A 26,305-nucleotide genomic window follows, 5' to 3' on the forward strand; every position below is an offset into this window, starting at 1 on the left:
CTCTGTCTCAAAAAAAAAAAAAAAAAATGAAATGCGGGAACTGTGAAATACATTTGCTGAACTGACGAACTCTTTAGAGGCTCTCAACAGCAGAACGAACCAAGCAGAAGAAAGAATCTGTGAGCTAGAAGACTGGCTATTTGAAAATCTAGTCAGAAGGAGAAAAAAATGAAGAAAGAACAAAAAAGAACAAAGGCTGCCTATAAGATATGGAAAATTACCTTAAAGGACCAAATCTAAGAATTATTGGTGCTCAAGACAGAGCTGAGCAAGAGCAAGGGGTGGAAAGTTTATTCAAAAGAATAATAACAGGAAACTTTCCAAAACTCAAGAAAGAGATAAATATACAGGTATAGGAAGGTCTGAGGACGCCAAACAGAATCAATGCAAATAAGACTACCTCCAGGCATATAGTAATCCATCTGAAAGGTCAAGAACAAAGAAAAGATCCTAAAAGCAGCAAGATAAATAAGGCAAATAACACATTTAAAAGCTCCAATTTGGGCCGGGCACAGTGGCTCATACCTGTAATTCTAGCACTTTGGGAGGCTGAGGTGGGTGGGTTGCCTGAGCTCAGGAGTTTAAGACCAGCCTGGGCAACACAGTGAAACCTCGTCTCTACTAAAATACAAAAAAATTAGCTGGGGGTGGTGGTATGCACCTGTAGTCCCAGCTACTTGACAGGCTGAGGCAGGAGAATAACTTGAACCTGAGAGGTGGAGGTTGCAGTGAGCCAAGATTGCACCACTGCACTCCAGCCCGGGGGACAGAGTGAGACTCCATCTCCAAAAAAAAAAAAAGCTCCAATTTGTCTGACAACAGATTTCCCAGTGGAAATTATGCCGACCAGGAGGAAGTGGAAGAACATTTCAAAGTGCTCAAAGAAAAAAAGTGTCATCCAAGAATATTATATCCAGCAAAATTATCCTTTGAATGTAAAGGAGAGAGAGTCTTTTTCCAGACAAACAAAAGCTGAGAGAATTCACTATTACCAGACTTATCTTGTAAAAACAAAAGTAAAAAACACTCATCACTTCCTAATTATTTAACTACATTTTATTATTATCTATGTTCTTGAAGCCGTTTACACTTACTGCATCTGTATGGTGGAAATACTGCATAATGGTGTGCTGCCATGAATTTCTTCCTAATTCTGCATTTAGTGACATCAGGTTGGGAGCCTGAAATCAGCCAGGATGGGAGTATTTACACTACAGAAATCAGCAAACACTATAAATCAGGGCTTGATTTATTGTTTTGTTGATTGTCTAGACTTAAGGCAGATTAAGCCTAAAAGGGTGTTATGCCTATTACCATTACATTGTGAGTAGTACAAAATATTGAGGACATATTTCAATGTTTGAAAGCTATCATCCAATTCAGCAAAGAACTTGCTTTTTCTTTGATGAATGAGTAAAGCTCCTATATAGTTCTTCATTGTTTCTCACTTTTGTCTTATTAATGGAAAAGAAAATATCAACCAACATTCATCAGATCTACATTCATTTGTTGATGATAGAATTATAAAAAACTTACAGTGATTTTTCCAAGAACTAGGAAATCATGCTTAAGTTATAAATACATAGAATTTATAATAAAGCACGTTATACATCCTTTATGTCAGTGATGTTTATAATAAACTTATATACACATAGATAGATATGCATACTTTCCCCCCAGGTAACCAATTATTAAACATTTACTGGCATACCAATGGTCACATATGTTATGGTCTAGTACTCTGTAGCCTTGGTGTGCCATTGAGTTGTGTTGTTGTGTTGGTAGTTTCTGAGCCTTAAGATGCCTTGAAAACCTGTCTCAGTGGGCCAGGTGTGGTGGCTCACACCTGTAATCTCAGCATTTAAGGAGGCCAATGTGGGAGGACAGCTTGAGCTCAGGAGTTCAAGACTAGCCTAAGCCAATATAGGGACAATCTGTCTTTACAAAAATAAGTTTTAAAAAATTTATCTGGGCATAGTGGCACATGCCTTTGGTCCTAGCCACTTGGGAGACTGAGGTCAGATTATTGCTTGGGCCTGAGAGGTTGAAGCTGCAGTAAGCCATGATTATACCACTGCACTCCAGCCTGGGCAACAGAGCAAAACTCTGTAAATAAAAGAAGAAAAGAAATAAAGAAAAGAATGAAAAAGAAAGAAAACCTGCTTCAGAAATGAGGACTTCAGGGAGAACTAGCTCAATATGGCTTGGGGAAGGGGTTACACATCCTGCATCCATCTGAGTACTTCTTATGGGAGGAAGCATTTTAAGCCTCAAAGATGAAAACCCCATAACCCCACTCTATGTCAGGTACCTAATTACTTAGGTTCCAGGCCAGAATGAGTATGGAGGGATCATCATAAATATTCCTTTGGGGAATGGGGACAGAAAGTCAGCTTCAACATTGCAATCTCTGACTCTATAGATCTATAGGTCTACTGTGCAACCATCCATGAACCTTCTACTTATACACTGATGTGTGGATTCATCTTTACCATTCATCAACATGGAAGCCAAAGCAAAGTCCATGAAACTGGAATGCACCGTCCACACAGCACAGTGTGGAGCAGACCACAGCAAGTGACCACATCCCTTCTCTGTGAAGGCCTGCTGCTCATCTCCACATGCCTAGAGTACCATGAGTTTCTAAAGCTCCTAGAAACCACACTGTGGAGCTGAGTTTAAGGAAAGCTTCCTCAGGCCAGTGTTTAATGAGCAATTAAATGTTTTTAAAGTGTCTGAACTGGTAAGAAGATTTTATTTATTATATTTAAAACGTGATGTTCAAAATGGCATGTCAAGTCATAAAGTAGCCAGGGGTCCCCATAGTTTCTCAAGTAGGACACTGTGGAGAGAAAGGACAGAAAACATGCCTGTGGTGGCCAGATGAAGCAAAAGAACTTTTTTTAAACAAAAGTTCTAAAATGTTCCTGAAAAATGGGAATCAGAGAGATTGTAGGAGGTAAGTCCTTGAGAACACACTATCTATTTCTCTGACTCCTACTAGAGAAAAAAACTTGTTATTGAAAGATAACATATAGAATAGTATCAGCTTGAGAAATTGCCCCAAATGTATTTTCAAGACTAATTCTTTAAAATTTCTACTCACATATAAAGTTAGTTTGCCTTGACGTTGAGAAGCTGGCAGCTACTGAAAAGTTAGAAAGTAGACATTCAGAGCCAAAAACCCAAATTGCTGTTGTGAAACCAATGTTTTTCTTGGTTAATATGAAAAATCTGCTTTTCTTCCTACCTGAGACTGTAGAGCACTTTCCCATCGGGCTGGACCCGCAACATGACGTTGTCTGTGGTGGTGTCATGGATGAAGGAGCGTTTGGAGTGCACGAAAAACATGTCAGGGACCCAGATCTTCTTGACCAGCCTGCCATCAAATGTCATGCTGAGGTTGTTGGTGCTTGGAAAAGACAGCCTCTCATCCTTCCAGTAGTGCCTCAGGTAGAGGGTCATCGTAAAGTCCTGGGGCAGAAGGGCAGAGAGGGAACCCCAGACACACACAAACCCACTGAGGTGTGGATTCTGTAGCCCCTGTGGAGCCATCACCTAGCTGGGGAATGAAACCGAGCCAAGGGAGGTCTTGCTTCTAGTCCCCAGAGTTTGCTGCAGTAGGAGGAAGAGAATGCTGCAGTGGCAAGGAACTCAATGAGAAGCCTGTAGCAGACAGTGTGAGCGTGCCTGGCTCTGCCTCAAGCCCCTGGCATTCGCTCTACACTTGAGGGGCTGCTACTGCCACCATGTGTGACTCAAGCCACAAGTGCCAGAAAGTTAATGCCTGCAAGCAGCACTCAACCAGAGAGAAGGCGGTGGATAAATACCCCAGCTCTCACACCCCTGAGTCGGGATAACCCTGAAGTGTGTTCTTCGCTGACTCCCAGACTACTCCAGTGGCACTGAGTTCTGTGGTTCTGTAACTGAGTTCTATACCAGCTCCATAGTAACTGGTTTGATAGCACAGCCCTCTTTGCTTCCTTTTACTCCTGTCTCCCTTCCCCACTCTGCTCTGGTGTTTCCCAGGATCACTTCCCAAATAAACTGCTTACACTTATGCTTGTGACTACTTGTCTCAGGTCTGCTTCTTGGGGGACCCAAACTAAGCTAGGTCCCTAAAATGTCCTGTAAGTCAAGGAGTTAGAGAATGTCGCACTTTTTATCTGAACCCACCAAAAAGTGGGGAGAAAAGGACACTCTTTTGCTTCTTTTGCATTTCCACAGCCAGGTACAGAATCCACAGGAATAAGATGTGTTTACTTGGCAGCTGCAAATTTGGGCCCTGCTGCTTACATTTGAGAGCCTTTGTCCAGAAAATGCATTCCAGTGGCAAGAGTCTGACCACCGGAGTGGGAAAGGCCAAGCCTGTTATCTGGCTCTGTTTCATATCAATTGGGTGACTTTGGGCAAATCTTCTTGAGCCATCTGTAAAAGGAGTGTGGGGATTCCCACCGCCCCGGTCAGTTGTGAGACTAAGTGAATTCAGGTGCGTGGAGCTCCTGGCCCTGGACAGGCTTTGTGAATCCCCCTGCCACGGCCCTAGTCAGAGAAGCACTTACCATGTCAACCTCTGAGATGCTATCCAAACTCTCCACCTGCACATCCACACCAACAGGAATGGCAGGGCCTGGGGACAGAGTATGATAAGAGCATTCACTGTTTTTACTTGAAATTTTACTATGGAGGAAATAGGCAAAAGAAGCATTTCCCCTGGAACCTCAACATCATGTCAGATTTGGAGGTTTGGTCATGCCAACCTGAAGTCAAACCAGAGACAAAAGCATGGAACCATAGGCTGGCTTTCTGAAATATTCCAACAAAAGTTTGAAAACATCCTTTCTTGGTTATATATGCTCATCTGAAGGTATGATGAAGACCTAGGTCAAAGGCTGGGTCTGATCTAAGAGTAACTGACTTCTTAGCATGAGGTCACCCACATTATTCCCTATATTTGCCTTCTAGTTTTGCACCCTCTTTCACCCTGCAAGCCAGTGTCTCTTGTCTGGTCATGAGAAAGGCATTGTTTGGTAATAGGCACTCAGAACCAAAGTCATATTCAGGTCATTAACCAAACCCACAGATCTGCATCTTTGCAACGTGATGAAGTGACCTTAAAACATTAGATTTTTTGTTATTTGTGGGCCATATGGACTCAATATTGATAAAGAGTAAGGAAGATAATGAACGGAATCAATACCTGCCCCCTTTCTTCCATGCTCTCAGGATGAAGGGCAGGCATGGAGCACACTGAATCATTATAGAGTATTAAAAAGGTGGGTTTGGATTCAACAATGGTGGATTATGGACTGGATAGAGACTCTCTTCTACAGCCTATTTATTCTTTGGATAATAGTGACTGGAAGAAATAAATAGCAAGAGAATTATTTCTTGTTTTTTGGAGACAGAGTCTCATTCTGTTGCCCAGGCTGGAGTGCAGTGGTGTGATCTCAGTTCACTACAACCTCCGCCTCCTGGGGTCAAGCGATTCTCCTGCCTCAGCCTCCTGAATAGCTGGGACTACAGGTGCACACCACCACAGCTTTGTATTTTTAGTAGAGACATGGTTTTACCATGTTGCCCAGGCTGGTCTCGAACTCCTGAGCTCAGGCAATCTGCCCGCCTCAGCCAGGGCAGATGAAATCCCAAAGTGTTAGGATTTCAGGTGTGTTCCACCATGCCCGGCTGAGAATGATGTCTAAAATAAATATTTTTTTTCCAGGAAAATAAACCCATAAGGATGAAAACTTCTTGCCATTAAGAAGGCTGAAACCCAGCAGCTCCAGGCTAAGCTTCATAGGGCTTTGCTATTCTTCTGCACTAAATCATTATTCTCTCAAGTTATTTTCATTTAATTAAAATGAGCAGATCATATTCTGCCCTAAGATATGTATCCTGAACTCTATCTGCCAGCTCCCAGATGACAACATATTTAGTCCAAGGTTGTTATTTCCAGGTATTTTTAGGAGGCTGTATTGGGCTGCAGCTGCTCTGTGTTCCCCTGCCCTTCCTACAGCCAGCTGCTGGCCTCCCTCGTTGTGAGCCATCCTAGAGGGGCAGCAGCCACCCAGCAGCAGATGCCTCCTCAGACTGTGTTCAGCAGAACCCAGGACGGGGCAAGGCAGATGCTCAGAATGTACTGTCGGCTCGATGGCTTGTCCACCAAGCACAACCGAGGCAGACTGGGTCAGGGGAGAGCAAAGCTGTGCTGTACCTTGACTAATTTCCTGCCCACAGACAGAGGACCAGAAGAAAGAGCGCACCCCGAGAGCACACGTCCCATACCTCCGAAGCCAGGCCTCATGCTGAAATCATGGTCATCTATCCTCAGAAGCTGTTCCGACTTTGTCAGAGGCGATTTGGTGATGTCAGGGCTTCGTCTCAGAATTGGGCTGCCAAGGGGGAAGAAACTGATCATATATTCCAACCAAGACAAATAAAAAGTAACTCGCATTCTGACTTGATCTTGATAGGTGTGGTGGGGTGTGCTATTTCTTCTTTTAAGCTATTGGACATCTGCTCTTCCTTTCTCCATCTTTCTGGATAAATGAACTGACCCAGAAGGTCCAAGACATTGACTTTGACCATGACGGTGGAGCTTTAAAAATGATGGCCAGGCCCCACCTCAGAGATGCTGATTTGGAGTGTCTGGAAATAGGGCCTAGAAATTGGTCTTTTTAAAGTTTCCCAGATGATTTTAATGTGTAACCAACACTGAAAATCGCTGGTTCTAGTCTTGTTATTAACAGCCCAAATTCCCTTAAAGTGCCTCAGCCTTTTGAGGGGTTTTGAGCTGGAGGGGAGAGCAAGTGAGTATGGTCCGAGCCTGGTCCCCTGATCTCTGTTGGCCCATGGTGGAGGGAGCAGGACCTTGCCCTCAAGGGAAATGCTGACCATCCCATCTGCATGGAAGGTGGCTACTCCTGCTGCTGCTTCTGAACTGCACCTGGGGTCATTTGTATTTACTTTCTCTTTTTCTCTACTGGTAATGTACTTTTAGCATTTGAAAATTTTTTAGAAGAAGAAATGTAGTGAAGACTCAGCCTCCCACTTCTGCCTCCACCCGCCCCAGCCCTCATCCACAGGTGTTTCTTTCTTTTTTTTTTTTTTTTTTGAGACAGAGTCTCACTGTGTCACTTAGGCTGGAGTGCAGTGGTATGATCTTGGCTCACTGCAACCTCCACCTTCCAGGTTCAAGTGATTCTCATGCCTCAGTCTCCCAAGTGGCTGGGATTACAGGTGCTCACTGCCATGCCCAGCTAAGTTTTATATTTTTAGTAGAGATAGGGAATTTGCCATGTTGGCCAGGTTAGTCTTGAATTCCTGGCCTCAAGTGATCCATCCACCTCAGCCTCCCGAAGTGCTGGAATTACAGGCATGAACCACCGCACCTCGCCAGGTGTTTCTCTTACTGGTTTCTTGTCTATCTGAGCAGAGTTTCTTGTATACAAGTATATACAGATATATATTCTTAGTTATCCCCTCTTTATTTTATATTTTTATTTACTTATTTATTTTTAGAGACAGGGTCTTGCTCTGTCACCCAAGCTGGAGTACAGTGACCTATCATGAGCTCACTTCAGCCTCAAACTCCAGGGCTCGAGTGACCCTGGACTCAAGTGATCTTCCCATCTCAACCTCCCAAGTAGCTGGGACTACAGGTACACACAACTGAGTCCAGTTAATTTTAAAATTTTCTGTAGAGACAGGGGTCCCACTATGTTGTTGCCCAGGCTGGCCTCAAACCCCTGGCCTGCAGGCAATCCTCCCACCTAGACCTCCCAAAGTGCTGCGATTACAGGTGCGAGACACCACATCCAACCTAGAAGTACTTCTCAAACTAGAAAGTGGTACACAAATGGGAGGAGCCATTGCCATTTCTGAACCCACCAGGAAGTGTCCTTCTAAAGTGAGGAATCACCTTGCTGGCAGAAAAGCAGGTGGCCCAGGGAAAGAATTGGAACCAGTGAGCTGCTTACAGATATAAGAGAGGAAGCCGGGTTTGTCAAGAGAAGGAACACCAGCTCCCATTGCCACGGACATCCTCTCTCACCAGCTTGATCCAGGAGCCAGTCCCCCACCCGCTGCTGCCGTCTCCTTTCAGGCTCCCCTTCCTCTGGTCCCCCACCCTCCACTTTCTGATCCTTGGTGAGGGGTCAGGGAGGGGCTCTGCTGAAAATCACTATGGTTGAGGTTCAGGGAAGAAACATCTGCAAAATAGTGTGCATGTGCTTATGGTCATACCTGATTTGCTTGTGGGCATCTTCGTGTACTTCTCGTCTTTGTCTTTGAGGCCTACTATGAACAAAAAAAGTAAAGACATTGTAGAGACAGTCTAGTTACTCAAATCAACCAAGCACCCCTCTCCCTCTAGATTTGCTTCAGATCTAACCAGAATAAAATGTGAAAGAAGGAGAAAAAACTACGAAGCTTCAATGCATTCATTTAGCCTCTTCTTGAGCATTTTCCAAGTACCTACAGAAGAAACTGGAGGATTCATTACTCAGAAGGTCTAATTTGAAGAGGTCTGACCTAAAATAATCTCCCCCACTGGTCTACCCAGGTCTGAAATGGACGCCATTCTTTTATAAGGCTCTTAAGGATGTATACATTTTAACTTTGATCCACCATAAAACCATCATTATGGAGAGTAACACATTGCTAGGTGAACTGCATCACTTCAGCATCCTCGTTCTTTGGCTCATGATTTCAGCCAAATGGGCACTGACAGGAGATGAGAGAGGAGGAGGAGGGGGAAGAAAGAGGTCAGGGTATTTATTCCTCATTCTCTCCTGGCTTTGATGCCAGGGACTAGCAATGCCTGTGTTACTCTGTGATTGCAGATAATCACAGTATCTTCAATAAACTCCAATAATAATATTTCCCCTTCTAGTCAAGGGGTAGTCCTGGTTTCCTGCTATTCCTAGTCCTTGGGGGCATCAACATGCCTGACTGGATCCCTGAACTCTGCCCACATCTCTTTGAATTGTCCTTTTATTTAATTATCATGAGTTAAGCCCTTTTGAAGGCAATGCTGTTTTCTGCCAGGACTCAACTGATGCACAGGGACACATCAGGACAGATGCACAGGGATTATGTCATCTGTAGAAAATGGAGCAGAGACAGGTGTGTGCTCTGCAGGCGTGGGCAGAGTTAAGACCGGGAAGTGGCATGCACTCCGGGCAATGGGCCATCACAGTTGATGGGCAGCATGAGGCCGAAGGACACCAGGGACAGAGTTCTCTTCGCATTCAGTGCCCTGCACAGTGCTGGACCCCTGTGGACCCTCAATACCTATTAGTTGAATTAAGGAAGGAATCAGCCCCTTAGATGGGCACTTAAGAAGGGAGACAGAAGGGAATGAAAGAGGAGGTTGGAATGGAAAAAAGCTTGGCCCAGCTCTTACTCTGACTTTGGGCCGGCCTGAAATGGAACTAGACACTGACGAAAGTAGTTTTGTCAAATTCTGAGATGCCACTGCCTTTGCCTTCATGAAGCCTGGATTCTAGCCAAGAGAAGACGGATGAATAGGATATAGTTATGGTCTTTTTCATTATTGTTAATATTATTAAATAACTTTTTTCCTGTTTACATGCCCATGTAAAAAAATTTAGAAAATAGATTAATCATAAAGGAGAAGATGAATATAACTCACAAGTAACCTCTGCCATTCTGCATCTGTATTTCTTATAATTCTCAAAGAATTACACTGTTTGAAACTTTCTTTTAAACTCAAATGATAATATATCATGGAATATTTTTTGCATCATTATGCCAATGAGAGTATGATTATTTTCGCCATCTGAGAGTATGATTATTAATATTGAAATGATGTATTACACAAAACAAGTAATAGGAAAATCTGACACTGCTTGAGCACTTCCAATGTGTGAGTTACTATGTGTGTTAACTCAGGTTATTCCTCAAAACAACCCTAGGAGGTAGGCCTTGTCATTATCCCCATTTTATATGTAGGAAACTGAGACACAAAGACTTTAAGTAACTTGTAAAAGTGAAGGAGCCAGAAGTTAGAGCCAGGGATTCTGGCTCCAGGGTTGGAAGCAAGACTGGCCATAGCATCACATTGGAAGATTTGCCTACCACTGCCAGGCAATTGGCTTAGATGTGGAAGATCTGAGCTTATCGTCTCACATACAAGTTAACACGGACCTTGCACAAAGTTGGTGCCCGATAAATATTTATTGAATGAGCCCCAGGAGGTTCTGAAGAAAGGATAGGCATGTGCCAAGTTAAGATGATACAGGATGACATTCAAGACAGCTTTTTGAACTGAACATACTGTGTACATTTGTTGAACACCCATTTTTATTTTAGATAAAATGACAAATTCCAACCTATGAGACTTCTTGATGTCTGCTTGTTCTAGTTCTTAGTCTGTGCATGGATGTTTCCCCAAGAGGTGTCAGAACTTTCTCAGGGGTGAGCTGGAGCAGGGATGGGGGTTTGTGACGAGGGAGCTCTGCTGGAAGGCTCATTCAGCTAATGGCCGGGCATCTGATAAGTTATACTTCACCTTGCTGACTATTTCATCTGACAAGATAGAGAACTTAATTTTTACAAAGAAGCAGAAACCGGCTAATGAAACTGATCTTCCTTTCTCAGCATTTGTAACAGCCAAGAAAAGAAGTCCTTGTATGTAGTGCAAAACACCCAGATGTTGTCCTTGGCACACCCCCACCCCGCACACACCCCCAACCCCCGCCCATCTCTCAATCCTCCTCCAGGGCCACTGAGAACACCAGGGTACATCCAGTTCTAGCTCCACTTCTTAGATATGTATCTGCTCATAGGGGTACATTTTTCTGATGTGCATAAAGGCCATGAAAGGTCAACTGGGGCCTTGCCCACAGCAGTCAGGCGGCCAGTCCTGGCTGACCTCCTTCTCAACGTCCCCCACCCTGCCCCTGCTGTCTTGCCCTCTCCATCCCCACCCTGCTGCCTTAGGTGTCATTACTTAGCATATGGGAGGCAGCAGGCTTTCCTGCCTCTGGTCTCATCCTTCTCTAACCCAACCATCCCACCAATACCATGGAATGAAAATCACAATTATGTCACTTCCTCTCTTAAAACCCTTCATCCTCAAAGTAAAATCCATGGAAGTTGGGCATATAAGGCCCATAATAAGGCTCCTACTCACTTTCCCACTCTCAGCTCCCACTCTGCCCCCAACTTCTTGCTGTTGTCAATTACATCTCTATGCTTTGTTCCCGATGTCCCAACTGTCTGGAATTCCCTTCCTATTAAGTCTTCATACCCTTTGTTATCCAGACAGCTCCATGCATTCCCAGATAAAATACCACCTCCTCCTGAAAGCATTCTTGAGTTTTTCTCCTTCCCACTGAATTCAGTGCTTCTCTCCTTTACATGCTTTCATCAGAATGTGCACACTGTGCTATTGTGGTGATAGGCCTTCTGACCATCCCACTCACTTCACCGTGGGATCAATAGATGAGAGACTCTATTTTTTTTTTCTTTTTTTCTGAAACAAGATCTCTCTCTGCTGCCCAAGGCTGGAGTGCAGTGGTGTAATTATAGCTCACTGCAGCCTCAACCTCCTACGTTAAAGCAATTCTCCTGCCTTAGCCTCCCAAGTAGTTGGGACCACAGGTGTGTGACACCATGCCCAGCTAATTAAAAAAAAAATTGTAGTGAAGAGGGTCTCACTATGTTGCCCAAGCTGGTCTCCACATCCTAGGTTCAAGGGATCCTCCCGCCTCAAACACACAGTGCTGGGATTATAGTTGTGAGCCACCATGCCTGGCCTCTATGTTACACATCTCTGTAAACCCTTAGCAGTGTGCAGAATTGACTTTACAAAGACAGGTACGAAACATGGAAGGAGAAGCACAAACTCAAGGGTGTATTCCACAGAATTGAAGGGACCCAGAAAAATGAGTCAAGGGAGGCCAGAGTCTAAATGAGACTCAAGAGACGTGGTAAAGACAAGCAGAATTCTTTCCAGTTGCATGCTGAGTTAGGAGAGTCAGTAGAAGGAAGTACACCACTTGGAGAAGATGAAGCAAGATTTCATTTTTTTTAATTCTGGGTTTTTTTTTGAAGACAGGGTCTCACTCTGTTGCCCAGGCTACAATGCAGTAGCACAATCTCAGCTCACTGCAGCCTTGACCTCCTGAGCTCAAGCTATCCTCTCACCTCAGCCTCCTGAGTAACTGGGATTACAGGCATTCGCCACCATGCCAAGCTAAGTTTTGTATTTTTTGTGGAGTCGGGGTTTTGCCATGTTGCCCAGGCTGGTCTTGAACCCCTGAGCTCAAGTGATCTGCCCGCCTCAGCCTCCCAAATGCTGGGATTACAAGTGTGAGCTACCGCACCTGGCAGAGATGAGGCAATGTTAATAAACAATTACAATAAGGCTGAGATTCTGCTAACAGAATCCAATTTTACTTTGCTATTCTCCGTCAAAGAGTGTGGTCTTCAGGAAGAAAGAAAAGAATTATTTGCTACCAGAATAGTGGACATGTAGCATACAACCATCTGAGGCTCAGCCCTGATTACACATTGGAATCACCTGAGGAGCTTAAAAATCCCAGGCCTCAGAGCAGACCAATTAAATCAGAACCTCTAAGGGTGGGACCCAGTCACCAATAGTTTTCAAATCTCACGTGATTCCAATGTTCAACCAAAGTTGTGATTTCTAATTTTTAAAAATGGAGCTCTTTTGCACAGCTCTCTGAGGCCATGACCTGGTACAATAGGAGGACAGCAGGCAGTCAGGAAGCCAGCACACTGCCTTGAACTCGTTTTGCTTACTGGTGGGAGATGGCAAGTTGCTTCTCTCCGGGTCTGTTTCCTCAGCTGTGAAGTAAGGGTTTAGGCAATGAGATGGCTTCAAAACCTTTCAAGTTCATTTCAGAAGGCAGCAGTCTCCCTGAGATGTGAGAGGCGCTTCACTGCTCTAGTCCTGTTGGCTGAAGGCGATGCTAGAAAGGTAGGTCCCCTGCCAGAGCTGCACCAATAGGGGTGTGGGTTCCACACAGACCCACTAGCACTGGGGGTGTGTGTGTGTTTAACTTTCATTAATTTAATGAGCATGCACCCATCATGTTATTTATATTGCATTTCTTGAATTGTTATAGGGGCTGTGCATTCTTCTACATAATGAGTTGAGCATTTTGTATTTTTCCTTGGCTGTAAATATTAAATAGTTCATTTCCTTTGATTCCTTCCTAAGTGGATTCTTGGTAACTACTACTCTGCTTTTTCAAATCATGTTCTCTAAAATGTGTGATGGTTAATTTTATGGGTCAACTTGGTTAGACCATGGGTACTGGTTCTGGTCAAACATCAATCTAAATATTACTGTGACAATATTTTTAAAAGATGTGATTAACGGTTAGATCAGCGGACTTTAAGTAAAGCAGATTACCCTCCATCATGTGGGGAGCCCCCATCCAGTCAGCCGCGGGCCTTCAGAGAAAAGACTAAGGTTTCTCGAAGAAGAAGGAATTTGCTTCCAGACTGCCTTCCTACTTAAGAGAGCAACACGCCAGCTTCTGCCAGAACTTCCAGCCTGCTGGTCTGCCCTGCAGATCTCAGACTTGGCAGTCCCCACAAATGTGTGATCCAGACAGAGAAAGGCATAAGGATGTGGATGTGGACAGCCTATTGGTTCTCTTCCTCTGGAGATCACTGACTGATAGAGTGTGAACACTCGTTGACCTCTGAGGTCTGCACATCTGAGGGAGATCTGAGCTGTTGCCTGCAGCCAAAGGGCCGCGAGGGCTGTCTGGGGTCGGGGTACCAACCCAGCTTTGACCTATCAGCTTCTGTCCGGTCTCAGGGTATTTGATCAAGCTGTCTTGCCACCATTACTGACTTCTGTTCCCACAAACTTGGGCCCCTAACACACAGACAGCCCTGGCCTGCTACTGCCTTGCCCCAGAGTAAAAAGAACACATCAAGAATATGTTTGTCTAACTGCTTCTTAGATAAGATCTCAGCCTATGATCCAAGTTGCGGACTTAAATGAAAAATCTCAGCCTAGATCATCCCTTTTTTCCCCTTGTACATATGTTTGAATTCCTATGCCTGGGAATACCATATGCCTTCCCACTTGAAGATGTCAGGTTACTTTATTTATTTGTTTATTTATTTATTTATTTATTTTTAATTTAAAGCTCTGAATTTTGTCCACCTATTTTCTTTATTAGAATTCTCAGATTGTATTATTCCCATTTTTTATAGAATGTACTACTTTCCAACTTGTAGATATCTATTTGACCCTAATGCCAACATTTTAGACTCTTGTTAATGCCTTTAGAGTGAAATCCCCATAGCCAATTAAATGTCTCAGTGCTTAAAAACAGAAACAAAACAAACAAAAATGAGTGTTTGTCAAGGGGACAGCCTGCAATGCATTTCAGAATGTGAAATTGTGGATGGAACATCTCTAACTCGCTTCACCTCCCGCCCTCTCGCCTGGGGAGTAGAGCAGAGACCAGGCCTTCAACAGAGGTTAGTCAAGACTCACGAGGTCTTCTCAATGCTATCACTGCAATCTCAAGAGCCACCACTGCTTGTCTGAGGTTAGATTTATTTGATGAGGCAGCTTACGGTATTGGAAGGAGTGCAGACTTGGCATCAGTCAGACTTCAGTGTGAATCCCAGGGGAGCCACAAACTAGCTGTTAACCTTGGGCAGTGACACCTCTGATCTTTCTGTGTCTCAGTTTCCTATAAAATGGGGGGAATAATACTAACTTTACTGGTGTGCTGTAAGAATTAAGCAAGAAAATGTTAATTTGAACCACAGGAAATGGCTGACATTCAACTGTTTGTGACGTACAAAAACATATTTACTTGGTTCAACCTGAGTTTTATGTCCATCAATATAATTTTCTTTTGTTTTCTGATGGCGAGAGGAGAGCACCAGAGAAGAAACGTGGGGTCTGTGGGGCTCTGCGTGTATGTTATGTGACTATGGCACAAGTTTGTGTACCTTTTTGAGCCTTGCTTTTTTCATCTTTAAAGTGAGGGGGTTTCTAAAGTACTTGAAGGTCTGACATTCTGCAGAATTTTTTTTTTTTTTTTTTGGAGATAGGTCTTACTCTGTCACCCAGGCTGGAATGCAGCATTGCAATCTCAGCTCACAGAAGCCTCGACCTCCCAGGCTCAAGTGATCCTCCCACCTCAGCCTCCCGAATAGCTAGGATCACAGGTGTGGGCCACCACACCTGGGTACTTTTGCTTGCTTTTGTAGAAACGGGGCCTCACTATGTTCCCTAGGCTGGTCTCGAACTCCTGGGATCAAGCAATCCTCCTGACTTGGCCTCCCAAAGTGCTGGGATTACAGGTGGGAGCCATCATGCCCAGCCTTCTGCAGAATTTTTGATTTTTGTATTCACAAAAATGGTCTGATGAAGGTCTATCTCCCCCACTAGACTGTCAGCACCTCGAGGGGAGGAGCAGGTCTTTTCTGCTTACCATTGCCTCCCAAGCCATGGGCACAGTGCCTGGAGTATAGTGCCCTCAATACATATTTGTTGAATGAATGAATGAAGTACAGGAAATAGCAAGGGTCAGGATTCACTCATTTATTCATGCCCAACATTTCATGAACATTCACCATTGTTCTTGATTGTGGGGAAACAAGGATAAATGCACCCTCAAGGGGCTCACAGTCTAGAAGCAGAGACAAATGAGATAAAAAAGGCAATGCTGAGTGATTAGTCCTCAGACAGAAGAGTGGTGGAGAGCTGCAGAAGCTCAGAAGTAAGCCACCTAATTGAGACTTGAGAGGCGGGGGTGAGGGAGGGCCATGGAAGGCTTCTCAGAGGAGGTGACACCTCTGCTAAATATTGGAGGGAGAAAAAAATCAGGTCAGAGAAATACGAAAGAGAATGGCATTGTGAGCATGGGAGCAGAAGGTGCAGAGGCCTAAGGAGACTGCAAGGAGGAGGGGCAGGTCGTAATCAGCAGGGAGACAAGGACCAGGCAGCACAAAGTGGGGACTCAAAAGTTCAAGCAAACTTTCTGGGGAGCAGAGGAACAAGACAAAGACAGTGCTACTAGCTTCAGAGAAAATCAAATTTCAAGGTGTTTAGGGTTGAAACACCTTGAAATATGGATCAGAGACCCAGTCCATAATCCCACAGCTTTCTCTTTGTCACGCATCACAAGGATTTGACGGCAACACCTCATACCACATTGTTGCCACTCCTGACCTCTCTTCATCCTTTGAAACCTCCAAAGTCCCTCCTACCCTAAAACTCTCCTGTCTTCCTCTTTCACCTTCATCCCGTCTCAGTCTTTCAGTTCACACCAAGTTTCTTGTAAATACTGTCTATATTCACTCCATTTTCTCTTCTCCTCTCCTCAACCCACTGACATCTGTCTCTTCGTGGGATGATCATTAATGACACGTAGCTACCATATCTAGGGCTCACTTCTCAGTCCTCTAACTAGTTGATTTTGACCTTGGAGTGATCTGACCACTCCCTCCTTCTTAAAACCCTCGACACCTCGCTAGAACCTCTTCCTACTCAGAAAGCCTCTGATGGCACAGCCTGCATCTCATTGAGTGATTGGTGAAGAGCTCACTGCCCAGTGTAGTGCCTGCCCTGTAATAAGCACTTGATAACTGTGGAAAAAATGGGCCTCTTAACATCTGCAACACCTCTGTGTTCCAGTTCTATACCCATTTCTCTGGTCACTCATTTCCAGCTTCCGTCATTGAGTCCCCTTCCTTTATCTTCTCCTCAAATGCTGCTCTTCCCCAAGGTCTGTCCTTGATCCGGTCCTCATTTCATGCCACATGCTATCTCTGGCCACCTCATCCATTGCCACCTATGGGGACTCCCTTTAAATCTAATTTTCCAGGCCCAGTTTCCTTCTTGAGCTGCAGACTTATATCCCTTCCTGCTGACTGGACAGCTTTCTCTTGGTATCTTGCAAGCACATCTAGGTCCTTATGTTCATACCAAACTCACCACCTTCACCCCCAAACCTACTCCTCCGCCTGCTCTCCTTCCTGGCACCACCATCTACTGAGTCGTACGATCCAAATACCTGCTGAACATTCACCCTAAACTTCTCCCTTACCCTGAAGCCAATCAGATTCTGACCATTCTAGCTCCTTGAAATCTCTCATATTCATTCCTCCCCCATCCCCATCCTGTTCATTCCACTATGAAAGAGCTTTGCACCAGCTCTTACCTGGCCTCAGACTCTGGTCATAGACTCTGGATTACTTTCTCTGTTTCCCCTCTAGCCCCCTTCCTGGTGTTCCATCATGCTGCTCAGCAAGGAAGCATCGTCTCTCTGAAATGGAAATCTGCTGAGACCATTCAGCTCCTCTTTACGTAAACTTCAGAATAAATGTGAATTCTTTAGCACGACAAAGAATGCATGATAATGTACTTCTAGCTTCTGATAGGAAAGGTTTGCCCTCCCACAGCCTGAGCTGGCATTGTCCAGGGGCCTGTAGTGTAGACAGCTTGTGTTTCCATTCTTCCAGGGAAGAGTGGAGGAGAGGACAGACAGTAGGTTTTGGGTTTTGTTTTGTTTTGTTTTGTTTCTGAGACAGAGTCAGATGGGCCCAGGCTGGAGTACAGTGGCATGATCACGGCTCACTGCAGCCTTGACATCCCAGTCTCAAGCCATTCTCCCACTTCAGCTTCTTGAGTAGCTGGGACTACAGGCACATCTCACCATGCCCAGCTACTTTTTCTGTACTTTTTATAGAAACTGGGTCTCACTTTGTTCCCCAGGCTGGTCTTGAACTTCTGGGTTCAAGTTATCCTCATGTCTCAGTCTTCCAAAGTGCTGGGATTACAGGCATGAGCCACCATGCCCGGCCTGAGACAGTAAGTTTTGATTTATTCTAGAAACATTGCCCAGTGCCCTGGCATTCTGATCTTGATTCTGCATGATTGGTGAAGATGGGTCCTATCTGGATGTGCCTCCCATGGAGATTCTGGGAAAACATGAATTATTTGCTGGGGTGTAGACTAGAGTGAGGTAGGTTAGGTGCATAGGGAGTAAAATGTTAAGAGCCAGTCACTTTCTGGGGCATGTAAGCACCTCCTTCAGTTTTGCACCCTAGGCACCTCACTAGACTCACCCTCTGGTGTGCCCATGTTTACCTAAGCTATTTTATTAGCATGACCATGTAAAGAAGCCTGGATACAAATTACCAGCAGCTTACGGATTTAGAGTCTGGATGAAATTCAGTAAGCCCTTTAAAAGTTTAGGCTACATAAAAATGAAGTTTAACCTGGCTGGTGGGGTATAAGTTGGGTCCACCTAACATTCTGGAAAGAAATTTGCCCACATGTATCTGGAGCTTTCAATGTTTTTGTTCCATTTGATCCATACCACTTCAAGGAGTCTATCCTAATTAAATAATTATGTATGTGAACAACTCTTCTTATATACAAAGACGTACAAACAGAATATTTGTAATAACAAAGAGGAAGCAACCAAATGTTTGTAAATAGAGAAAAACACTTAAATGGTAGCACACTGTGCATTAATTTACATATTTGCATTATTATGCAGCCAATCAAATGATAATTCTATTGACTTTTAAAATAAGTAAACATGCAGACAATATTATATTAAATACAATAAGGTTATAAAACTATACGTATAACATAATTCCAAACTACTTAGTATTCAGTATATGCTTACCAAAAAAGACAAGAAGAAAATACACAAAAATGTTAACAAGGTTACTTCTGGGTTTGGAGATTATGGGCAATTCTTGGATGTTTTAAAATTTTTTTCTCTTTTTTTTGGTAAATTTAAATAATAGTTACATGTGTCTTTCATAACTAAAGAAATGAAAGTTTTTAAAAGTAAAATTACAAAGAAATTTTATTTCACTCTCTAAGACCAGTAACAAGACTCACTCTCACCACTTCTATTCAACCGTAGTACCAGAAGTCCTTGCCAAAGCAGGTAGACAAGAGAAAGAAAGAAAAGGCACAGAAATAGGAAAGAAAGAAGTGAAATTGTTGCTATTTGCTGATGACATGATCTTATACATAGAAAACCCTAAAGACTTCACCAAGATAGTACCATTCAGGACATAGGCATGGGCAAGGACTTCATGTCTAAAACATCAAAAGCAACGGCAACAAAAGCCAAAATTGACAAATGGGATCTAATTAAACTAAAGAGCTTCTGCACAGCAAAAGAAACCACCATCAGAGTGAACAGGCGACCTACAGAATGGGAGAAAATTTTTGCAATCTACTCATCTGACAAAGGGCTAATATCCAGAATCTACAAAGAACTCAAACAAATATACAAGAAAAAAACAAACAACCCCATCAAAAAGTGGGCAAAGGATATGAACAGACATCTCTCAAAAGAAGACATTCATACAGCCAACAGACACATGAAAAAATGCTCATCATCACTCGCCATCAGAGAAATGCAAATCAAAACCACAATGAGATACAATCTCACACCAGTTAGAATGGCGATCATTAAAAAATCAGGAAACAACCGGTGTTGGAGAGGATGTGGAGAAATAGGAGCACTTTTACACTGTTGGTGGGATTGTAAACTAGTTCAACCATTATGGAAAACAGTATGGCGATTCCTCAAGGATCTAGAACTAGATGTACCATATGACCCAGCCATCCCACTACTGGGTATATACCCAAAGGATTATAAATTATTCTACTACAAAGACACATGCACACGTATGTTTATTGCGGCACTATTCACAATAGCAAAGACTTGGAATCAACCCAAATGTCCATCAGTGACAGATTGGATTAAGAAAATGTGGCACATATACACCATGGAATACTATGCAGCCATAAAAAAGGGTGAGTTTGCGTCCTTTGTAGGGACATGGATGCAGCTGGAAACCATCATTCTTAGCAAACCATCACAAGAAGAGAAAACCAAACACCGCATGTTCTCACTCATAGGTGGGAACTGAACAATGAGATCATTTGGACTCGGGAAGGGGAACATCACACACTGGGGCCTATCATGGGGAGGGGGGAGAGGGGAGGGATTGCATTGGGGAGTTATACCTGATATAAATGATGAATTGATGGGTGCTGATGAGTTGATGGGTGCAGCACACCAACATGGCACAAGTATACATATGTAACAAACCTGCACGTTATGCACATGTACCCTAGAACTTAAAGTATAAAAAAAAAAAAAAAAAAAGACTTCACCAAGAAAACTGTCAGAACTAATGAACAAATACAAGAAAGTTGCAGATTCAATTCAACATGCAAAAATCAGAAGTGTTTCTATATACTAGCAACAAACTATCTAAAAAAAGAAATTTTAAAAAATCCAATATACAGTGATTACAAAAAAAAGACTAACTAATAAACTTGACTGAAGAGGTGAAAAATTTGTACAATGAAAACTGTAAAACACCAGTGAAAGAAATTAAAGGAGACACAAATAAATGGAAAGGTATGTTCATGGGTTGAAAGAATTGATATTATTAAAATGTCCATACTCCCAAAGTGATCTGCAGATTCAATGCAATCCCTGTCAAAACTCCAAGTCATTTTTCATAAACATAAAAAAAAATCCTGAAATTCATAAGGTACCACAAAAGATCCCAAATAGCCAAAATGGTCTTGAGCAAAAAAAAACAAAGCTGGAGGCATCACACTACCTGATTTCAAGCTATATTACAAAACTATAGTAATTAAAACATCATGGAACTGGAATACAGATGAACACATTAACCAGTGAAACAGAAGAGAGAGCCTAATAATAAACCCATACATTTACAATCAATTGATTTTCAACAAAGGTCCTAAAAACACACAATGGAAAAAAAAAGTCTCTCCAATAAATATGTTGAGAAAACTGGATATCCACATGCGGAAGAATGAAATCGGACCTTCTATCTCACACCATATACAATAATCAACTCAAAATGGATTAAAGACTTAAGTGTAAGATCTGAAACTGTAAAACTGATAGAGGAAAACATAGGAGAAAAGTTAAACAATATTGGTCTAGGGAGTGAATTTTTTGCATTTGACTCCAAAAGCTTGGGCAACAAAAGCAAACAGACAAATGAGATTACATCAAACTAAAAAGTTTCTGCACAGCAGAATAAATAACTAATGCAGTGAAGAGACAACCTGTAGATTGGAAGAAAATATTTGTAAGGCATACACATCTGATAAGGGGTTCATATCTGAAATACAGAAGAAAAACAACTCAGTAGCAAGAAAACGAGTAACCTGATTAAAAATGGGCAAAGGACTTGAATAGACATTTTTCAAAACAAGGCATACAAGTGGCGAACAGATATATGAAAAAATGCTCAACATCATTAGTCATTAGGGAAATGCAAATCTGAACCACAATAAGATATCATCTCACACCAGTCAGAATAGCTATTATCAAAAAGATGGCCAGGCATGGTGGCTCATGCCTGTAATCCTGGCACTTTTGGAGGCCAAGGTGGGAGAATCACTTGAAGCCAGGAGCTTGAGACCAGCCTGGGCAACATAGTGAGACCCTGTCTATAGAAAAAAATTTTTTTAATTAGCCAGGTATTCATAAATTAATGAAACTATTATAATCCAGCCTAGGTAACAGGGCAAGACCCTGTCTCTATAACAAACAAAAAACAAAACAAACTTAAAAAGATGAACAATAACAAGAATTGGCGAAGATGTGGAGAAAAGAAAACCCTTGTAACACCGTTGGTGGGAATGTAAATTAGTGCAGACTTTATGGAACACTAGACGGAGGTTCCTCTAAAAACTAAAAACAGAATTACCATATGATCCAGCAATCCCATGTCCGGGTACATATCCAAAGGACTTAAAATCAGTTTGTTGAAGAGATATCTGCACTCTCATTTTCATTGCAACATTATTCACAATAGCCAAGTTATAGAAACAACCTAAGTGTCCATCAATGGATGAATGGATAAAGAGAATGTGGTATATACAATGGAATACTATTCAACCTTAGAAAAAGAAATTCTGTCATTTGCAACAGCATGGATAAACCTGGAGGATATTATGCTTAATGAAATAAGCCAAGCATCAAAGACAAATACCACATAATCTCATTTGTATGTGAAATCTAAAACAATAGAAATCATATTAACAGAGAGCAGAATGATGGTTACCAGAGGCTGGGAAATTGAGGGTATGAGATGTTGGCCAAGACGTAGTTTCAGTTAGACAGGAGGAATAGTGTTTTGAGACATATTGCACAGCAGGGTGACCATAGTTAAAAATAGTGTATTGTATATTTCAGAAGTGCTGAGTAAATTTCAAATGTTCTCACCACAAAAAAATAGTAAGTATTTGTGGTAATGGATACATTAATTAGACTTAATCATTCCACATTGCATGTATATATCCTTACATCATTTTGTATGTACCCCATTAATATATACAGTCATAATTTGTCAATTAAAATATAAATTTTTAAAATAAATTATTTAAAAGAAAGTCTATTTCACTCTCTTAGACTTCTTAATCACCGATATTTGTGAATAGGTTGCCACTCTAACTCTGACTTGGGAAAAGTTTTTGATGAAGACCAACAGAGTTTGTTGTTGTTGTGGCTTTTAATCCCTATAAGCACATTTGGATCAAATAATCTCTATGGCTGTACCACTCCACAAGTTCCAGTGTTTGCCCAAGCACCTTCTGACTCTGATGGTAATAGGGCACAGTGGCCTCCCTTAGTACCTTAGGGCTCATCATGACCACTGGATATTTCAGCTTCTAGTTTTGCGATGTTGTTAAGAACAGCTTGAAACAATGCTGCAAGCTACAGGTGGCTGTTTGGGAGCCCATGTGAGGAGGGTTCCCTCCAGCCCCAGAGGGAGGGCACTGAGGCACTAGACACACAGCCCTCCTCCTAACCCCAAACTCCCAAAAGCTAGATTTCTTTTCATATTCACTGATCTCTCAGACTCTATTTATATTTACACTCAAAGAAAGGTGAAGTTCAATTTGAAGCTAAGGCTAATAAAGGACCAAGAATTAACAATGCCCTACTGTCTCCATTTCCTCATCAGTACAAAGAGAGCACTGGATTAGGTTGTCTCCAAGTCTCCTGTATTATTGACTGATGCCAGGCAAGCAGGTGTGCATCCCAGATAGACATTGCCAGTGCTGCCGTCAGAATGGCCCAGGCGAGGCCGAGTGCTAAGGGGCTGGTGGGGAACCTGGTTTCCTGTCTAAGCTCCCTCTGCAAGTGCTGGGAGACAGGGCAGCATGCACCTTTGGTGTTGACCACAGGCAAGCACTTGCCTGCAGGCACCTCCGTCCCTGGCCCTCCCAATTTACAGGTAGTGAACCATCTAATAATGATCCTTCTGGTCATACAGCTTGGAGAAAGCTACTTTCTTTTAAAATATTAAAAAGTGATTCACAAATCTAACAGAAATAATTACAGCAGAATCATTCTCATGAAATATAGGTCCCATTGGAAATTTGAGAATTCACAGATTTGTTCTAACCCTAGGACACAGACAGCAAATAATTGCCCTTGATTTTTATTTTCAATGTGCATATATTCTATTTTTCAGAACCTACCTTTCACCCAAGACAATTCATAAGGAATTTTAAAATATGCACTGATAAAATGATCTAATCTAGCATCATTTTAAAAGAAAACGTAATTCTAACCTTCTAAAAGCAGGGCAGCAGGAGAACAAAGGGAAAGGGAAGAAAAAGGCATCTATACAAAATACCATATGCTGGAAATGATGCTCAGTTTCTGGAACAATACTGTAAGTTCGCTTTGCGCACCCTCTTTTCCTAAATCCTCTATCCCTAAATGTCCACTCACCTGCCTTTCTTAGACATCTCGTGGACTTCTCTTCCAGGCCAGTGCACTCTGCTTTCAGTGGCCAAAACCCATCCCCACCACAAAAGAAAGATGCCAAATTTCATATTTGGGACAGTCAACATGGGTTTCCAAATTCAAACAGCTCTCTCCAGAAACAGCAAAAAGGAAAATGTTGTTCTTTTCCTCTCTTTAAGACATTATTGGTCTGTTCATTATTAGAAGGATGTTTACTCATGCAAAAAAAATCAACCCACAGGATGCAATCTGGAGAGCAGGAGAAAGCAATTTCCACTAAACCTATAAATCCTCCTACGTCAGATGTCAGGGATTTTCTGAACTGAGGTTGAATTCCTGTGTCCCAGTGGAACAATTATTTTCGCCGGTCTAAATTAGTTCATCATCAAATGTGGTAAAAATGTTGGTGAAAGCCTTATTTTCTGGTGCGTTGAATAAAAGGAAAGTAAAAATGGACCAAAGCAATTTTCAAAAGGAATAAGGCCAGAGGTGCAGAACTGCTTTCTATGTTCACACTAATGAGCTCCTCCCTGGATCTATTTTAAGCTTACAGCCATTATTATTTGCTTTAGCTGAGGGCTGGATTTGAACAGCTCCCTGCCCCCACTTCCTGTGGCTGAATCCCTGAAACCCCAGGGCCTGGTACCTGCGTGGGCTGTCTATATATGGCTGAGATTGGAAGGGCAACTGGGGAAGAGGCTTTTTTGTCTTTGTTTGGCACAGAAATAAGTAAATTTCCTTTTCAGTTGCATTATTCTTATCATGAACCTCACTGCACTTTCCGCATTTCAAAAATACCAGTAATAAATTAACTGTAGCCTCAAGTCTGTATTATTTATAGACAGTTTTTCTTTTGCTTTGATGCTTACTCCAAGACTCTGCTATAATCTACAGGCCAGAGTTTGTGTCTTCATCAAAAGACAGTCTCAGAGCCTCATGGAAGAGACTGTTCTAGGTACTCCAAACTATTATCTCTTCAAAGCTGAGCTGATATGGTTTTGATAACTTTCAGACTGTACTGGTAAACTGAGTCAGGATTCCAAGAACTCTATAGCTGAAAAGCAGTTTCACACAACTGCTAACCCAAGATACAACAGAATGACAATTAATTACACAGGACTGAACGAATTGATGAGAGAAATTTTGTTGGGGTTATTTGAAATGTAGTTTTTTTAAGGTTCTGTTTCCAGATCGTAAGAAGCCTTGTCTTTCTCTTCTTATGCTATCTGTAATTCACAATAAGTTTTTAAATTCTGCTTTTATAAACCAAAATGAAGTATTCTCGAATGATATATGATTCTCACTGACACGATTCTCCTTATTTGAATTCAGAAACTCTTACCCAGTCTCTTAACATTTCTTGGCAATATAGTTGTTTGCATAGGTTTAGTAAGAATCTGTCCTCCCTTTTGCCAAAATACAACTGGAAGTGAGAGGTGACAATGTGCTAGCAGCCCTCCCTCTTGGCACCTCCTCGGCCTCAGCATCCACTCTGGGGGCGTTTGAGGAGCCCTTCAGCCTGCCACAGCACTGTGGGAGCCCCTCTCTGGGCTAGCTGAGGCTGGAGTCACCTCCCTCTGCTTGCAGGGAGGTGGGGAGGGAGAGGTGCGGGCAGGAACCCGGGCTGTGGGAGGCGCTCACAGGCCAGTGCAAGTTCTGGAGGGCGCGGTTGCGGGCTTGGTGGGCCCTGCACACAGAGCGGCTGGCTGGCGCAGCTGGCCCAGGGCAGTGAGGGACTTAGCACCCAGGCTAGCAGCTGCAGAGGGTGCCGGGGGGCCAGTACTACTTTGGAGTTCTCACCAGGCCTCAGCTGCCTCCCTGCAGGGCAGGGCTTGGGACCTGCAGCTCCCTATGTCCAAGCACCCCCCTCCCTGTGGTGGGCTCCTGCAGGGCCCAAGGCTCCCAGACGGGCTCCGCCCCCTGCTCTATGGCGTCCTGTCCCATTGACCACCCATGGGCTGAGGAGTGCAGGCAGGGCTCGGGACTGGCCGCAGCTCTGCCTGCAGCCCCTGTGTAGGATCCACTAGGTGAAGCCAGCTGGGCTCCTGAGTCTAGTGGGGACTTGGAGAACTTTTATGTCTAGCTAAGGGATCATAAACACACCAATCAGCACTCTGTGCCTAGCTCAGGGTTTGTAAATACACCAATCTGTACTCTGTGTCTAGCTCAAGGTTTGTAAATACACCAATTGGTACTCTCTATCTAGCTAACCTGGTGGGGAGTTGGAGAACTTCTCCATCTAGCACTCTACCTCTAGCTCAAGGATTGTAAACGCACCAATCAGCACTCTGTCAAAACGGACCAATCAGCTCTCTGTAAAATGGACCAATCAACTCTCTGTAAAATGGACCAATCAGCAGGATGTGGGTGGGGTCTGATAAGGGAATAAAAGCAGGCTGCCCCAGCTATAAGTAGCAACCCGCTGGGATCCCCTTCCACGCTGGTGGAAGCTTTGTTCTTTCACTCTTTGCAATAAATCTTGCTGC

General features: G+C 43.1%; 1 protein-coding gene across 6 annotated transcripts in view; it reads right to left on the reverse strand.

The window, feature by feature from the left end:
• The window catches only part of GABRR1 (gamma-aminobutyric acid (GABA) A receptor, rho 1), a 72,078-nt gene that overhangs the window by 34,720 nt on the left and 11,053 nt on the right, over positions 1-26,305 (reverse strand). The window contains exons 1-6 of one of the 6 annotated variants that reach the window (XM_011941919.1): positions 23,805-24,381; positions 9,407-9,505; positions 8,245-8,298; positions 6,286-6,392; positions 4,563-4,630; positions 3,251-3,474 (exon numbers count right to left, since the gene is read on the reverse strand). In XM_011941919.1, coding sequence (XP_011797309.1) covers positions 3,251-3,474; positions 4,563-4,630; positions 6,286-6,304 — 311 coding nt within the window. In that variant the 5' untranslated portion in view covers positions 6,305-6,392; positions 8,245-8,298; positions 9,407-9,505; positions 23,805-24,381. Of the gene's footprint in view, positions 1-3,250; positions 3,475-4,562; positions 4,631-6,285; positions 6,393-8,244; positions 8,299-9,406; positions 9,506-23,804; positions 24,382-26,305 lie in introns of those variants that run through there. The other 5 variants (XM_011941920.1, XM_011941916.1, XM_011941915.1 and 2 more) reach the window with 5 other exon arrangements.

This window comes from Colobus angolensis, unplaced genomic scaffold (genome assembly GCF_000951035.1).
Source record: "Colobus angolensis palliatus isolate OR3802 unplaced genomic scaffold, Cang.pa_1.0 Scaffold203, whole genome shotgun sequence".
Classification (NCBI taxonomy): Eukaryota; Metazoa; Chordata; class Mammalia; order Primates; family Cercopithecidae; genus Colobus; species Colobus angolensis.